The sequence below is a fragment of the Sphaeramia orbicularis genome, chromosome 18 (genome assembly GCF_902148855.1).
Source record: "Sphaeramia orbicularis chromosome 18, fSphaOr1.1, whole genome shotgun sequence".
Lineage (NCBI taxonomy): Eukaryota > Metazoa > Chordata > Actinopteri > Kurtiformes > Apogonidae > Sphaeramia > Sphaeramia orbicularis.
In genome coordinates, this window is record NC_043974.1 from 15917340 (window position 1) to 15934347 (window position 17008).

General features: G+C 38.0%; 2 protein-coding genes across 3 annotated transcripts in view; one reads left to right on the top strand and one right to left on the bottom strand.

Moving 5' to 3' along the window:
- Positions 1-3613, bottom strand: part of LOC115438416 (uncharacterized) — a 24313-nt gene extending 20700 nt beyond the window's left edge. Inside the window, exon 1 of the mRNA XM_030162027.1 lies at positions 3602-3613. The gene's annotated coding sequence lies outside the window, so the exon portion shown is untranslated. The remainder of the gene's footprint in view (positions 1-3601) is intronic.
- Positions 1900-14857, top strand: zfta (zinc finger translocation associated). 2 transcript variants are annotated; one of them, XM_030162030.1, is made up of 6 exons: positions 1900-2398; positions 2578-2763; positions 6203-6718; positions 9272-9655; positions 12608-13063; positions 14228-14857. In XM_030162030.1, exons 2-6 carry the CDS (start codon positions 2640-2642, stop codon positions 14704-14706), a joined length of 1959 nt encoding a protein of 652 aa, XP_030017890.1. In that variant the 5' UTR covers positions 1900-2398; positions 2578-2639; the 3' UTR covers positions 14707-14857. The 2 variants fall into 2 exon arrangements, with proteins under 2 accessions (XP_030017890.1, XP_030017891.1); XM_030162031.1 differs by having other exon boundaries at positions 1900-2763; positions 9275-9655.
- Positions 14858-17008: the final 2151 nt, after the last annotated feature.

Sequence of the window (17008 nt, forward strand, 5' to 3'; positions counted from 1 at the left end):
AGGAGGTTATCACTTGGGTTTTACAAATTTGAAGAAAAATTAGTGATGAAAGTCATACACTGTTTTAAAGTAAACTAGACTAAAAGATGGAAAATAGGTCATAAGTTTGTTTGTTTTGTTACTTTTGTTTGTTTTATTTTATAATATTGTGGAACAAGAAGAATCAGCCACTGGCCTTTACAAAGATTCAGTTCTAATTATTACTATTGTTGTTATTATTATTATCATTCGTATTAGTATTAGTATTAGTATTAGTATTAGTATTAGTATTAGCGGTAGCAGTAGTACCAGTGAGCTAGTATGCTAACAGTAGTTGTAGCTAGTAGTGCAGTATGCCAGTAGGTTACTTATGGGACTGGGCCAAGTGGAGTTAATAGATATTTAACCCAATATGTTATTATAGTGTGTTCATATTTATATCTATATAGGCTATATAAAAAAAGAACTACAAGATTAATGTTAAACGGTTAAACCTAATGGTCTAAACTGTTATAACTGTATACTTATTTATAATTTCTTTGATCCAGTGTACCAGTTGTTAAAGTGGTTTTCTGTAGCGATATTCTCTTTGACAATAATTAATATCACTCAACTTTTAGAGAATCATGGACAAATCAAGACATTTAGACAAATCACCTGGGACAAATGAAGGTTATTCCTTCTTAGTCTGACATGTCATCGCATACAGAAGTAACAAAACAAACTGATTTACTGTCACCAATTTATAATTCAGTGTTTTAAATTTATTAAAAACAGGCAAATAGAAAAAAATGTCTATTATAGAGCTGGAATTCAGATGATTTTAGCCATCAGTTAGATCAGGGGTGTCAAACTCATTTTCTTCCGGGGGCCACATTCAGCCCAATTTAATCTGAAGTGAACTGGACCAGTAAAATAATAGCATGATAGCCAATAAATAATGACAACTCCAAATTGTTTTAGTGCAAAAAATAACATTCAGTTATGCCAATATTTACATTTACAAACTATCCAAACAAAAAGGATGTGAAACTTGAAAAAAAAAGGAATTTGTTAAGAAATACACGTACAGTTTTATCAAGATTATGCCTTGACTTATCATTTATACATATGCATCACAGATCAGATCTACAAAGGCACAAAACATTTAGTAACAGGCAGAAAATTGTTAAAATTCCACTTAATTTTCTTTAGACATTTCAGATTGTTCATATTTGTTAAGGTTATTCACATTTTATTGTTAAAGGATAGTTTTTTAATGTAAACATTTTCAGAATTTAATGTTTTTTGCACTAAATCAAAGAGAAAAAATTGGTGGTGTTATTATTTATAGGTTATTATGACATTATTTTTGAGTTTGATGCCCTAACTTGCACTTTGCAAATTCATCCTGCGGGCCGGATTGGAACCTTTTGTGGGCCAGTTTTGGCCCCCGGGCCGCATGTTTGACACCTGTGATTTAGATAGATAGATAGATAGATAGATAGATAGATAGATAGATAGATAGATAGATAGATAGATAGATAGATAGATAGATAGATAGATAGATAGATAGATAGATAGATACTTGATTCATCCCATAGGGAAATTTAGGTTCCAGCAGTATCCACAAACTTAAAAAAAAAAAAAAAAAAAAAAACCTAACAAACAGTAGTAAAAACCTATTTATAAATTTATAGCCTCTGTTTGGCTACATGTGGCCTAATAGGCAATTTATCTGGCATATTTATATGTACAAAGTATTATTAATGTAGGCCTATTATTTTTTGCAGTAAAAGTGGTTAGTAATAAGAGCTCCAGTAAAAGCTGATGATCATATATTTAATGCTATTTCACAGCTGTGTATCTGTGGTGTGTGTGTGTGTGTGTGTGTGTGTGTGTGTGTGTGTGTGTGTGTGTGTGTGTGTGTGTGTGTGTGCTGTTGTTGCAGTGGGGCCTATGGGAGACCCTATCCGTCAGATAAATCGATGCGGCCCTGCGTCCTGTGATACCGCGGGTTTATTGTCTGGAACTGACGCACCGAACAGCGGACTTCGGGCGCGGGGTCCCGCTCTCATATTACCATCAGCTGGAACTCACGGGGCCCTGATTTGTGCCGGACCCGCCTCGTGCTTTAACCGGTGCCTTACCGAAACCAAAGCGGCCGCGTCGTCGCCTGCCTGTGCTGTGCGGGCGGCTTTAGTATGAGCAGCTTATCGGTATTAGCGCCTGCTGCTCGGTGTGCCCCCCCGGGGTGGGTGTGCACTGTCGACGCTGCTACTGTCTCTTTAAATTTACCCAGGAGCCCCTTAAGGAGCCCCAGGGGCCCCTAGTCCGGCTCCCCACCCTGAAGACAAGCAAGAGCCTTAAAATACATGAGAGGAGGCCTGCGCTGAGGCGCTTCTCACGGGGCTGGACGGAGGAGCGGCTCGGTTCTCCGGTGGGTTCAGGATTGTCTGATTATATGAAAAGTTAACTTGGCTCCCGTGCGGGGCGCGTGGGGGGACATCGTAGCGCACGGGCTCCTCTGCGATGGGCTCGTTATAGAGCTCGTGCCAGATGCGTGTCGAACCGTGCCGAGCGTTCTAACATGTTACACTGTGACATGTCCCGCTTCAGCGTTACGATACAGTGAAGGAAGGAGGGACAGCGGCCACTATTAAAGCAGCAGCCAGGCAGTAATGGAAGAGAAAGACACGGGGGGAAGCCAGCCCGTGGACCTCCGGTGTACCGAGCAGGCTGAGCTGCTCTCATTAATAATAAGCGGAGAGGAGGAAGCGACGCAAGAGGAGAGTGACTTGGGAGGTAAAGAAAAAACTGTTATTATTCTTGGTGTTTCCCACCGCAGAGTGAGTCTGCGTGGCTGTCAAAGCCACGGCCATTGTCAGCCAGCCAGTTAATCCGTGTCAGGGACAATGCCATGGAGCGGCATGGCCCCTCCGTCTCTGTGGCTCCTATAAACAAAGGCTCAACAGCACGCAGGCAGGCGGACCACCGCGAGCCACGGCCGCCACCTGGTGGACACGATGCCTCACAGCAGCCAGGCCACCATAATAATATAGGTTATTGGATAAATGACCCAAATCATACAGCAGCAGAGTACATTCATGACACTGGAGGAAGAGGCTGGGCTGTCACACATACGGTCCGTGGGCCAAAGGGTCCAGTCCAGCCCGTGGGATGAATTTGTGAAATGTCAAAATCAAGTCAAAATTAAGGTTTATTTATATACCACTTTACAACAACATAGTGAAGCCCAAAGTGCTTTACATCTAAAAGCATGATTAACCCTGTCATGCATGAATTATGAGAACCTTAGCCAAGGTATTTTTCGTGAGTGTTTTTATTCTTTTATAGGCATGAAAAAAAAATACAATCGAGTTGTTGTTGTTTTTTTGTTTTTTTTTAAGGAGTTATAAAAATGTCCACTCAGCTAGACACTATGCATTAAATATTTGAAGCAAAGAAACATGTATTAAAAACTAATATCAGAAAGTGATATGGAAAATTATGCAATAAAAACATTTTTAATGCTGCAGATGTTTTCTCACATTTTATCATACCCTAATACTAGTTATTTTTCACTTCATGAAGATAATATGCAAAAAAACCCAAAACTTTTTGTTAGAAAAAAAAAAAAAACCTTTTACTTACAGTCTAATAACAATCAGCAATTGATTTACACTAAAACTTGTTAGTGCAGATCAGGTTTATCAAGAACAGCAAAGTTACAGTAATGGTATGAATTGCATCGTATGGGATGATGCATAAGTGTCCACTGTGTTGGGTGATATGGAACTAAAACAACAAAACCCATGAATATAGAAGAGAACAGCTGGAGAATAACTGTCCACTGTAGTGACCAGTATGCATGAAAGGGTTAAATTATAAGATAAAAAACAGGTTAATCAGGTACCATAAACATGCATAAAACAACAGGACACAACACACATTGATAAAAGAGACCACAGATTAAAACCTAATAGTGTCTCAGTGCTAAGGGTTAAAAGCCAGTCTTAACAGGTGAGTCTTTAACCTGGACTAAAATGACATTAAAAATATTAACCACCAAGGATGATTCAAGGAATCATTTCGGTTCAGGGGTCACATACAACCCAGTTCGACCTCTGTTGGGTTGGACCAGTAAAATAATGATATAACCTGCAAATAATGACAAATCCAAATGTTTCTCTTTGTTTTAGTGTAAAATGACATGAAAATGTTTACATGTACAAACTATCCTTTCACAAAAAAAGGGAATAACATGAAAAACTATGTACTTTAAATGTATTAAGAAAAATAAGTGCAGTTGTAGTAATATGCCTGTTAGTAAATGTTGTGTGCCTTTGTAGATCCACAGCAATCTGTTGTAATGTAAAAGTTCTACTGTGTAAATGATAAACTGAAGCATAAAATTGTTAAAATTATATTCATTTTTCTTCAGAAATTTCTGGTTTTTCTATGGTTGCTTATGTTATTCAGTTTCTTTAAAAGGATGGTTTGTAGACATAAATATTTTCATAATCCAATTTTGCTTTTTTTGCTCTGAAACAAAGAGACAAGTTTGGAGTTGTCATTATTTACAGGTTATTATGCTATTATGTTACTGGCACATTTGAGATTATATTGGCCTGTATGTGACCCCTGAGCTAAAATGAGTTTGAGTTTGAGAAATACTGTATGTAACAAGAACACAATAGACTTCAGTTCCACATTAATGTTGTCACATACCACAAGGTAACAAAAAAAGAGGAATACGGTAGACATGCACCAATTGTGAGCCTCTGGGCTGATATTTACAGTAACAATTGATCAGAAACCCATTGCTGATACTGATTTTATTTATTTAGTTTAGTTTTTTCTTAGGCTTTCCTCACACTGTCTTTGAATTAGCACCAATTCAACTACACAAATTCATCTAAGTATCTTTAACACATAACACTGACTATCATCTTTCCTGATGGACCGATAACTGTAAGGACAACACAAGCTGATAGTGGTGTGTTTCCCAGTAGGTTGGTTCTGTTTTGTCTTCATCAGTCCCTGAATAGATACAGATGGATGACAAAGTAAAAGAAAAACTAACATGATATATCTTAGGTGTAGGTCCACGATGCTCAGCTTTGAATCTGCAAGTCTATTAACTCCACTGGAATGATGAAACAGTATGAAACAAGGGCTGTTTATTTAAAGAAATCTGACCATATATATCATGAAACAGGCGTTAATGAATTGTAAAGTATTTATGTTTAAGAAAATCTGTCAGTATTTTCTTACACACCCACGTGGTGCATGATTATTTGAATGATATTTCCTCATTTTCTGCTTTGATGCCAGAGATGGAAAGCACTATAACACATCTGTCATTTTACTGTTATTTGTCTCATGTCTTTGAATGTTAAAATCCAAATGAAATTGATTTAAGTCCTGCACTCATACATCAGTATGAACTACTATGGGCCTTATGAACTACCGTCAACAGATGCAGTTAGATTCTGAGGTTAATTTTTATGAGTTTACCTTATTCAAAAACAGTGCGACAAAGACTTATAAATTAACAACTGAATTAAATAAAATTAGGTCAGTTATTTGTTCAGATTTTGTTTTTGTTTTTTAGACAGCTGTTTAAACTTATTTGTGCTACTACTATGTCTCATCTTATGATTACTTCTTTAGATAATGAACAAATTATTCTGAACATTTCAGTTATTTTATTTTGTTTTGAGCTACAGGATAATTGAACGATTAATATGGTTAATCTAATTACATTTTTCCCATGAACAAAGCTGAAAATAAACATTAGAAACAAAAAAAAAAGCAAGAAAAGAAAAATACTGGCCCAGAATTTTCTAAGTGATACATCCTTAGTCTCATCCCAGACTCAGACTTAGACTCAAACTTTGTTGTCATTCGATCACAGATATATGATCAGAACGAAACAGTTTTCCAGTTCTCAATGTGCAACATGAATGAACAGTTTAAAAAATAGACAACAATGGGAAAAAAAATAGATAAAAATAGGTAAGAACATCCTATCTGTCACCCATAAGATTATTTATATTCTCTAAAGAAAGACATTTTTATAGAAATTAGTGACAATGTTTCTAAACTAAGTTTTGCACATTTTTCTACGGCCTGTTGTTGTTTTATTGACAAGGTCTGTAGTGATTTCAGGATGTTGAGTTTCAATAAACACATCCACACTGACATGAACACTGAAATCTGTTTTCTCTTTCCATCTCAGAAGAGGACGGTCTCGCTAACGGCCATGTTGAGGAGGAATCAGAGGCTGGTTTGGTCACCCCGGTCCGGTCTCCAGGGACCAGTTACTGGAGCATCACAGAGGGTCCAGACCACCCTCTCCTCCTCTCCCCGGCCCCAGGACCTTCTGGACGGAAACCCAGGGTCCAGCGGGCCTCACGTCCAGGTCTCAGTCGGATTCCGGGCCGCGACCACCGACGTTACTACCATGAGTACTGGCGCAGCGAGTACCTGATGGACTTCGACCCCCAGCGTCACGGGATGATCTGCATGGTGTGCGGCAGCTCGCTGGCCACCCTGAAGCTCAGCACCATCAAGAGGCACATCAGGCAGAAGCACCCGGACTCCCTGTTATGGAGCACGGCCGACAAGGAGGTGATCCGATCCGGGTGGGAGAGCCACCTGAGCCTGGGAGGCGGTCAAAGGTCATACAGCTCCACTGTGGCTCCTTTGACCCAGGGAGAAGATGAGCTGGTGGACTCAGGCCAACATGCAGCCGGTGGGTTGGACTCAGCGTGGCTTCTCTACATCTCACACTTGGTGGCAGTATAAGTTTATATGTTGGCAGGAGAGGTGGATGATGTAATGTTTCAGTAGATGGGTTAGAGATCAGAGAGAGGGACTGTGTCTGGACATGACTGTTTTAATGTAGATAAAGCATCATTTTATATAAACCTCAAACAGAAGATGTCTATGCTGTATGAAATATAAAAGCAGACTGCAGCATTTTATTTCATCTTCATTTGATTTGTAAATACATTTCGACTCCTGACATGACATGCTTATTTTAGCATAGACCTCAGCAAAAAATATGGCATTATACATTTTATACACTTGTATCTGTGAAAATAATCATTCCCACAAAATACAAAAGTCATATCATCATCACAGTATGTGTAAATAATAACCAGTCAAAGTTGGAATGGGGCCATTTAGGAAGGAGGAATGAGGGAAGAAAATGTATTATTATTATTATTATTATTATTATTATTATTACTTATTTGTAATATACTTTATATCTGCGATAGACAGATCTCAAAGTGCTGCAAGACAGGAAGTAAAAACAAACAAAAAAAAACATTATACACAAGTAAAACAATGCAAACACAATTAAAAGCAGAGCATTTATGGAAGCCTTTCCTCTCTTACTTTGATAAAACATCTATAGAAAACATAACAGAATAGAATAGCTATAACACTCGGAATTAAGTGAGTGTGGACCAATGTAGGTGGGGATTGGGGGGGTACTACTTTTCTCCTTTTTTGTTTTTTTTAGTTTAAGTTTTTGTTTGTCGTTAGTTGTTTTTTTTTATTTTGTTCTGTTTTGTTTTTTGTAAAACTGGAAAATTGGACATGTTTATACCTGTGCTTAGAGGATTTGTATACTGAAAATGTGTCCTAATAAAAAGATAATTAAAAAGAAAAACATGTAAATCCAAAATAAGACATGTTTGACGTATCACGCTATGTACAAAATATGTTATAACAAAATAAAATAGCACCAAATAGCTCAAAAAAAAAAAGGAAAAAAAGCAGAACATTTAAGATAATCCATACTTAAACTTTGGATATGTAATACAGGTGTTTGTTGTCATGATTTGGAACAAAAACATCATCCAGGAAAGTCCTGGTGATTCAGAAGCAAAGACGAGCTGAAGAAAATCATTTTAAAAACACAGGTTCTATGCTCTTTCTACAAAGACTGAAAGGAATTTGGATGTTTAATGTTCAGTTTTAGTAGAATGAACCTCAAGAGCCATCATTGATTTAACTGAGAGGATCACTGTGGTAAACCTTGGTCAAGTTACATATTCACAATCCAAAGTCAGTTCAAACTTTACTGCAGCCTTTTGTTAACTGTGACCAGAAGCACTAATGGACTGTCTGTAATGAAAAACAAGTCTTTTCTGTTTTAATGTTTATTGTGTATACCCTAGTCTGAACTGGAATTGTACATTTTACAGGAAAATACCGAATAGGTACAGTATAGATCATATTTAGACAACAATAAACCTCACAGGCAGTAACTTGAAACGCTGCTGCTTTCCTTATGTTTTCCATGTTCCCTGCTGCTTTGCATGGATTTGCTCCAAACGCTTAGTGGTGACCATGGGAATAATCAGGATTTAGTCGCCACTTAGACAGTTAGGATGCAATAAAATGACACATATTCAAAAACATCATGAAGCAGCAGTGTATTGTGCACATTAACATCATTGTGTATCATTTAAACATAATTGAACGTTCATTTTGGAAGATTTTCTTGCACTTATATCAGGTTTATGAGTGTTATGTGCTTGAAGATGTTAATGAACTATTTGTGATCTGTTGTAGTTACTGAGAAATAATATATACTTAAATTATAGTTACTAAAAATATTGACAATTTAAATATAATCTTACCAGTAAAAAGCGTATTATGACATTTTTTTAACCCATAAAGACCCAAACATCTACTGATCTAAACTGTTTAATACCTGTTGATCCACTAATCCTATCAATACATGTAAAAAACTGGTGTAAAATACAGTTTGTCATCTTTTCATGGTCATCAGATATGACCCATTTGGACGTTCAGAGGCTCTGTAGTTTCCATGGAAATACTGTGATCTTCTACAACGTTGATTCACCAGTAAAACCCATAGAGTTGGATCAGTGACAGTGGATGGAGACACTGGGTTTATGTTCAGTTAATGATAGATTTTGCTGAAAAAGACACTTTTTTTTTGGTTTTCTCTGTTTTTGGTATAGTAACCTTCAACTTTAATCTGAGATTTTATGAACATCCACATGATTGCTACATTAAATAATGGAAATTATTTGATTTTCACTGGAAAAATGCAAAATACAGAGGATTATTTCACAATAATTAGTGACAAATCACTTAAGACATGTTAAATAGAGAGAAAAAAATCCTTTGGGAACTACCACAAAAGTAGCACTGGGTCTTTATGGGTTAATTATTAATTGACTGATATGCCATTGTGCAGTTGTTCTATTAGTATGACTGTTTCACTCTGATGCTAAATGTTCCTCATGCTCTTTATTCTCAGTAGAGCAGCCTGACCCAGTGACGCCTCAGGAACAGTCACAACAGTCCCTCAGTCTGTCTCCACACTCTGAGGAGGGTGAAGCCCCCCAGCCCCAGGACCAGGACCAAGACCAGGACCAGGACCAAGACCAAGATGTCGCCGGTCCATCCGCCCGGACCCTGGAGCGCTACCTGAACGACTCGCTGCACGCCTGGTTCCGCCAGGAGTTCCTGATGGAGTACGAAGCAGAAGCCGGCCGACTGCTGTGCATGGTGTGTGGAGGAGAACTGCCCTCCCTCCACCTGGACCACATCAAGAGGCACGTGCTCGACACCCACCCAAACTCCTTGGTCTACAGCTCCGAGGAGAAACACTGCATCCTGCAGGCCTGGGCTCAGACTCACGGTGAGAACACAGCACTTTTTGTTCATGAGAGGTCCAACTGCAGACCTGTATCAGGAGGGAGGGGCTGTACTTTCAATGCCACAACTATAGTATTTAAAGACAGGTTTTGTTATTTTACAGACTTTCAGTACTCAAACTGACGGACACAGTCACATTAGTTTATCCCTCAAAAACCTAAACAGCGGCCAGAGACCAAAAGCATCGACTGACCTAAAATGTTTATTAACTTTTTAACCACTAATCCTATCAATACATGTAAATAATTCAGGTAAAATACAGTTTTTCAGCTTTTCAGTCCCATCAGATATGACCTATGTGTACAATGAGAGGCTCCGTAGTGAACATGGAAACACTGTCATCTTCTACAACACTGATTCACCAGTAAACCCAGGGAGTTTGATAAATGACAGTGGACGGAGACACTTGTTTTTATGTTCAGTTTATAATATATTGATACTGAAAAAGCCTATTTTTGTGAAGTTTTCTCTGTTATGATATGACCTTTGAGCTTTGATGAACATCTACATCAGTAAATTAAATATAGGGAAATACCGGATTTTCACTGAACAATGCGCAGTGCAGAGGATAATATTATAATAAACTGTTTTAAATTATTCTGTCACCAAAAGATAGTTCGAGGTCTTTATAGTTCGAGGTCTTAAAGAGTTAAAAAAGTTTGCAATTAAGTGACTAAAGCTCAAAGGAGGCACAAAGGAGTGAACGTAAGTGATGTATGATGAAACTAGATTAGAAACCAGTTCAGTGCAAACAGGAAGCTCAGACTGCACCAAATTAGTGTTGCGTTTTTTAGAATTTCATTCATACATAACACACTGTAATAAACAATTTTTACAGAGTTCAGTTGTTCCATAACAGTCTAGTTTTCCGGCATTATCTTGTTTGTTTTATTTATTTGTTTATTTAGAACTATATTGTCAAGATATTTCAAAGAAAAGCAGAAAAATTGGCACTTTGCAAAAATAGTTTCTGGCTGTTTCTAATTCTCAGCCTGTGTCCCTGGTGAGGTTTGATCAAAACATGATTTTAAAAAAAATGCAGTTACTGTTTATAAATGCACAACAGTACAAGGAAATGCCCACAGTAGAATAAACAGCACAGTGAAGATAAAATGGCTGCATTGATGTTAGTCAGTTGATGTCCACGTTTACAGCCCATGACAAACACAGCTGATTATCCAAATCTAGATCGATTAATGTGGTATGTTAGGCTCTGGGACTAAATGGTTGGTAAAATTGCATTATTTTAAGAACAATAAATGAATGACTCTCAAATCAAATCAAACATTTTGGGGTCTTTTTGTCCATTATTTATGTAAACACGTAAAGAGTAAAGAGTATTTCTCTGAGTCATTTAGTGCAAAATACAAGATAAGCAGAGAATAGAATCATTACTAGGAAAAAATAAATACTAAACACTGTTACATCCCGGCCTAGGGGTTAACCAGGGCCACATAATGTGCTCCCTTTGTCCTCTTCCAACTCTCAAGCACAAAGCCAAGACCATAAAACTACAGTCCAAATGTATTTCTTTTAAAATAAGTCAAAAGGGTTTAAGGAGAGCTCAGCTGAAGCAACAAACAAAAGTCATCTTCAAAGTCAAACTAAATTTCCTAGTCCAAAATAAATTCAAGAAATAAAAATACAATAAACTAACCTTAACTCCCATAACCAAAAAACAAGAGAAAAATGTTAAAACAATAGAGCCACCCTCCCCTACCAGAAGTTAAGGCTGATTCAAAAATACTATTTACAACACAAAACTACTATAGACACTAATGTATAACACGATTGCTGGCCACCAAGAACACACAGGATCTCCGTTGGGAGTTGGGCAGAGACACAAAAAGAGACCGAGCTGCTGCATACAGGGCCATTTTTAAAACCAGGTTAATCTGGCTCCACCAATCAGCAGCTTCACCTGATGAAAAGGAAAAAAGGAAGGAAAACACAGCACCCCTACAGGACTGGAGAGAACACAACATGTCATCATACACAGAAATACAAACCTATTTCAGAACACATTTACACATATAACATAAATTATGACATAAATTAGTAAATAATAAATAAATTATGTATATGTCACCATATTCAGTGCTTATTTACATAGTGAAATAACTAACAGATGCTTGAGGACACCAATTATTCAGATACAAATGACCACATGTAATTCTAGAGATAAATACCTGATTAATATAATGCTGGCAGCCTGTAAAAAAGCCATAACAAGAAAATGGCTGAGCGAAGAAACCCCAACAAAGAAGGAATGGATTGGAATTATTAAAGAAATATATAATATGGAAAAACTAACTTTCTCCTTGAACCACAATTTGGACAAATTTACTAATTATTGGCTAAAATGGACATCTATCCCAGAAGATGTGACGCCCCAATAGGACAGCACCTTGTTTTTCTCATAAGAAATACACATATATGTCAACATCTGTGTGTTTTATTATTAACATGTGTAAATATGCATTTCAGGAAAATGTACACAAATGTTTATGAAAAATGATGGATGTAACTATGTCAGCAGGTTTACGGGACATGATTGGATGCAATATGAGAATATATCTGAATTATCTGACTTGGACTGAAACAGGACAATACCCAAACTATTTCAACCTTCTTATTATGATGGGATAATACTGTGACTCATTGACCCACATATTTATCGTTGTACTTTAATTTTTGATACTACCCTGTCTGTGCTTGTTGACATCTCTTGTTTTGTATGTCTTTACTTTTTGTTTTATTATCTGTTTGTTAAAAAATGTAACACTTGCAAAAAATAAAGTACAAATGACCACATGTAATGCAAACAGAATGAAGAGTTATGTTACCAGTGTAAATTTTACAGTAAGTACGTTAAAGTTTTCTTGAAGATGTTTCAGGTGTTCATGGTGTTTCTTCTCTCTCCTCATCACAACAGAAGAGGCACAAAACTCAATCAAATCAGAGCCCGACACCAAAGACAGCGGGGCGGACCTTTTTGCTCAGGATGTGGAGGCCATCCAGATCAACTCAGACTTATACCCAGAAGGTGATGGCACTTTAACTCAGGACACTTGTCTCATTGGAGAGGACGGAAGTGTCGGAGCTCCTCAACAGGGACCCCAGCCCCTCCGCCAACCCAGGAAGAGGCGTCTGCGCGGTGGCGACCCGTGGCGGCTGCGCCTCGACTACCTGGTGGCCTACGGGCCTCAGGGTCGGGGCACCTACTGCATGGTGTGTTCTCAGGTCCTGCACGATACCAAGGTCAGCAGCTTCCGCCGCCACATCCAGGAAAGTCACCCGGAGACCACCACCCTGAGCAGACAAGAGAGAGAAGCCATGGCTGCTGCCTGGACCAAAGATTACTCCAGCGAGGGCACGCAGAGTCAAGAAGGTGAGACGCAAATACAGGTCTGTTCACATGAGCTATGGATCAGGTATTTACAGGGTTCCCACGGGGTCTTAAAAAGTCTTGAATTTACAAATCTGAATTTAATACCTAAAAAAAGTCTGTAAAATGGATTAAATTCGATATGGTAGGTCTTAAGTCAAACTGACATAAACTTGTTCACTGTATTGTGTTTTAATGTGTCTGTTCAATGTCCAAACTGCAAAGACAGTAACATTAGTCGACTCAGTTCCACTCGTTCCAACCTGAGAATTTATTTTGAAATTAGGAACCAATTATTGCTAAGTTTGCAGCCTCCAGTGAGAAATGATTCAGAACGGTAGGAACCAAGGTGTTGGAGTAAATGAATACATTTTTCTAAATTCTAGGTTGGCCATGAAATAGGCATTAAATTCTGTTCTAAGTAGTCTTAAAAAGTCTTAAATTTAACTTGTAGAAACCTGTAGGAACCATGTAAGTGAAAGACTAAAAGTAAAATTATTGAAAGTTTTAGGAAAGTCATGTGCTTAAATTTTTAGTTTGTCTGCTTTTTCACCTCCGTTAACTTTAAATCCCTGAATTTTATCTTAATGAAGTTCACAAAATGAGAGCAAACCCGACAGATTTAGGGCAACTGACAAAACAGTGTTACTGATGGAATTATGTGCTTTTAGGGGTTATTATTAGGATATAAACAATGCATTTTCCAGAATTTTGGATCTGTATGATTTAATCTGTTACAGAATAGCTTATAAGATATATCCAAGTATTTAAAATTAATGTTAAAATAATCAACAATTAGAGTATGAAAAAGGCTGGTGTTTAGTTTTCACACAATAATCGACATTATTCATATTTATTAAGTCTGTTCAGGTTCATGTTCTGAAAGGTTGTGGATTTTCATTGAAATTATATAATCAGTCACTGAAACATCATGGACAGGTTTATGATGTTTGTTTGTAAAATGTGTGTAAATGTCACATTCACATTCAAGTTGCAGCCCTAAACTCTGCAGTGTTAGTTGGTAGGAGATGGGGTTTGATGAAAGGAGGGCAGCCATGTTCATGCGTAGTTCCTGGCACAACGAGTAGAGAAGAATGTGAAAGTAAGGCAGTATGATTTATTAGAAGTCGAGCCTCCTCCCCCCTCACTCTGCTTTTGTTTCAACAGAAATCAACCTGGGCAAAGCTGACGTCCTGAATACCACAGAGGGGCCGAACGAGGACACCTCCCCTGACGTTCAGATGTGCAGTAAGACGGTGAAGAAGGAGGAGGAGGGTGGGAGTGGGGGGAAGGGGAAATCCAGCGCGGCCACGTCCTCCCGTCACGGCCACTACCCCGGTAAAGACCAGCGCAGGAACTACCAGACGCGCTGGCGGACGGAGTTCCTGATGGATTACGACTGCCGCAGACACGGGCTCATCTGCATGGTGTGTGGAGCCACGTTGGCCACGCTGAAGGTCAGCACCATCAAGAGGCACATCCAGCAGGTGCACCCGCGCTCGCTGTACTACAGCGGCGAAGAGAAACAGGAGGCCCTGCTGAGCTACAACCAGACCGCCCTGCACTTTATCCACTCCGACGACTGCTTCTCCCAGGACCACGGACACACCGAGCTGGCGCCCACCCCAGCACACTTTGGCACTTAGAAAGGGCTTCATCTGTCGACCCCTGGTCAGAACAACAGCCTCAAGGGAGAGTCCACTATTTAGGAAAAAGGGTCTTAAAAACATATTTCTGTCCTCACTACCAAACCCATCTCTCAGAAATTATTTTCATATGGAACTAAACCGCAACTACTAATACTCCAATTATGTTCATACTGTCTACTACAACTTATACAGATTTCCTTTTCTTATTTGTCAGACAGATGGAAATTTTCCATCTGTCTTACAAATAAGAAAAGGAAATCTGTATAAGAAACTGCTAATATAATTTGTTTGCTCACTTTATGTTTTATTCCCAAATAATGAAATTTATAAGCAGCAAAAACACTGATGATTACAAACTGTTCATTAAGAACATTTTTTATTTGTTCCAAAATCTGCAGCTTCTGAGTTTTAAGGTTAGTTTAACACATGGTTAGTCAGAGAAACAAAACAGGCCTTTGTTTAAAACAGAAAATATTTGCAAAGATGTGATAATTCAGCAATGTATGCATTAATATTAAAACTAAACCTCAATCTTCCAAATTCTAACCAAAGTGCTTGTATTCTTACTGATCACCTTCTACTTCTACTTAAAAAGGTTAAAAATGATGCTTTGTCACAACCAAAGCATTATTATTATGTTTGTAAAAAAAAAAAACTTTATCTGAATAACATTGTATTTATAACAGAATGTAATAATAATAATAATAATAATAATAATAATAATAATAATAATGATAATGATAATGATAATAGTAGATTTGATTTAAAACGCACATTTCATTCAGAGAATCCCAGAGTGCTACAGCAGAAAAGGACAGATTTGAAAAATATCAAAACATCAATTATAGGCTTTTCTTAAATAGATACATTTTCACTTCAGTTAAAAATGTAGTTGGATTTGCAGTTTAGTTTCATTCCAATGTAATTTCTGTGAGACTGGGTTGTCACTACTAGTTATGGATGGATGTAATATCCATAAAAATAGAATGAAGTAGAATTTTGCTCATAGTTCGTTGACCTGTAGGTTCCATTCCTCTGCCTAGAACAGACTTTTGGCTTAAATGGACTTGTAGACCTTTAAGACCTCTTTTGACAATTATTGGCATTTCCCTTTAATTCTGGATCTGAGAGCATCGCTGAGGCTGAAACACAGGTCACAGCCCCACAGTGGAAATGTCACAAGCTCAAAATGTCATTGGTCACTCAGGAGCAGAAGAAAATTTACCGAACGCACTTTCAGTCAATCTCGCTGCAGTTTGATCTTATAAAGCTCTTTTTTAAAATGTATTTATTGTTATCACCCATCTTTTCACCTGTTTTTCCTTTTGGTATGATGTGTGCTGCTTGACCTCTTGGCCAGATCACCCTTGTAAAACAGATCTCGACCTCAATTGGATTTTATCTGGTTCAATTAAAAAAAAAAACAAAGGTAAAGCAGTCCACAGGTACGAAAGCGGTACATGAGCTCTGTACTGAGATACAGATTCACACATGACAGTAAAATGTTGTTTTACAGAAAATGACGAATAGATTAAAAAGGAAATGGCACTTATTACTGTTACTCTCAACATGTACCGAGAAGAATTTAGTCATTTCAGTGTCAACACAACCAGATCAGGACCTGTTTATTATTCGTATTATGATGTAGCTCAAATTGTTCTGAGCTAATAGCAAATAATGACCTGAAACTTGGCTAAATAATCGTAAATTGTGCACAAATGCCGTCTATAGCTACGTTCAGACAGCAGGTCTTAATGCACAATTTGGATTTTTTTGTGTGCTCGTTCATATTACACATTAAATATGACTTCTATCAGTTTTGACTGTGAACTGAATGCGACCCTGAAGTGACCCGCATACGCAAAAGAGGTCCTGACATAACACGTGACCACACAGGTACGCACTGTGTTTACAGAAGCATGTTTTTCCCGCTGCTTCTCCTCCTGGGACGCAGAATTGTGGCGTTTGACGCATTGCAATGACGTAAAGGTCAGATAAATGTGACCTGGCTGTTCAGACTGAAGTCCCATTGTAAAATATCAGATACGTATCGGACTTAGGACCACATATGAAAGTGGCCTGGGTCGGATTTGTGCTATTCAAACTGTCTTTAACAGATTGGATACAGGTCACATATGGGCAAAAAAATCAGATTTGGGCCACATTTACCTGTAGTCTGAGCGTAGCCTTAGAGTTATTAACCCAGATGGTCCGATGGTGGTGCATTCATTCAGACCCAAAAACACGTTTTGGATAGGCCACGCCCCCCAACACTGTGAGTCTGATTCACATGAAAATT

Coding starts and splice junctions, on each gene's coding strand:
- zfta (XM_030162030.1), top strand. CDS start 2,640: ATGGAAGAGAAAGACACGGGGGGAAGCCAGCCCGTGGACCTCCGGTGT. Junction 2,764..6,202: donor AGAGGAGAGTGACTTGGGAG/GTAAAGAAAAAA, acceptor TTTCCATCTCAG/AAGAGGACGGTCTCGCTAAC. Junction 13,064..14,227: donor GGGCACGCAGAGTCAAGAAG/GTGAGACGCAAA, acceptor TTGTTTCAACAG/AAATCAACCTGGGCAAAGCT.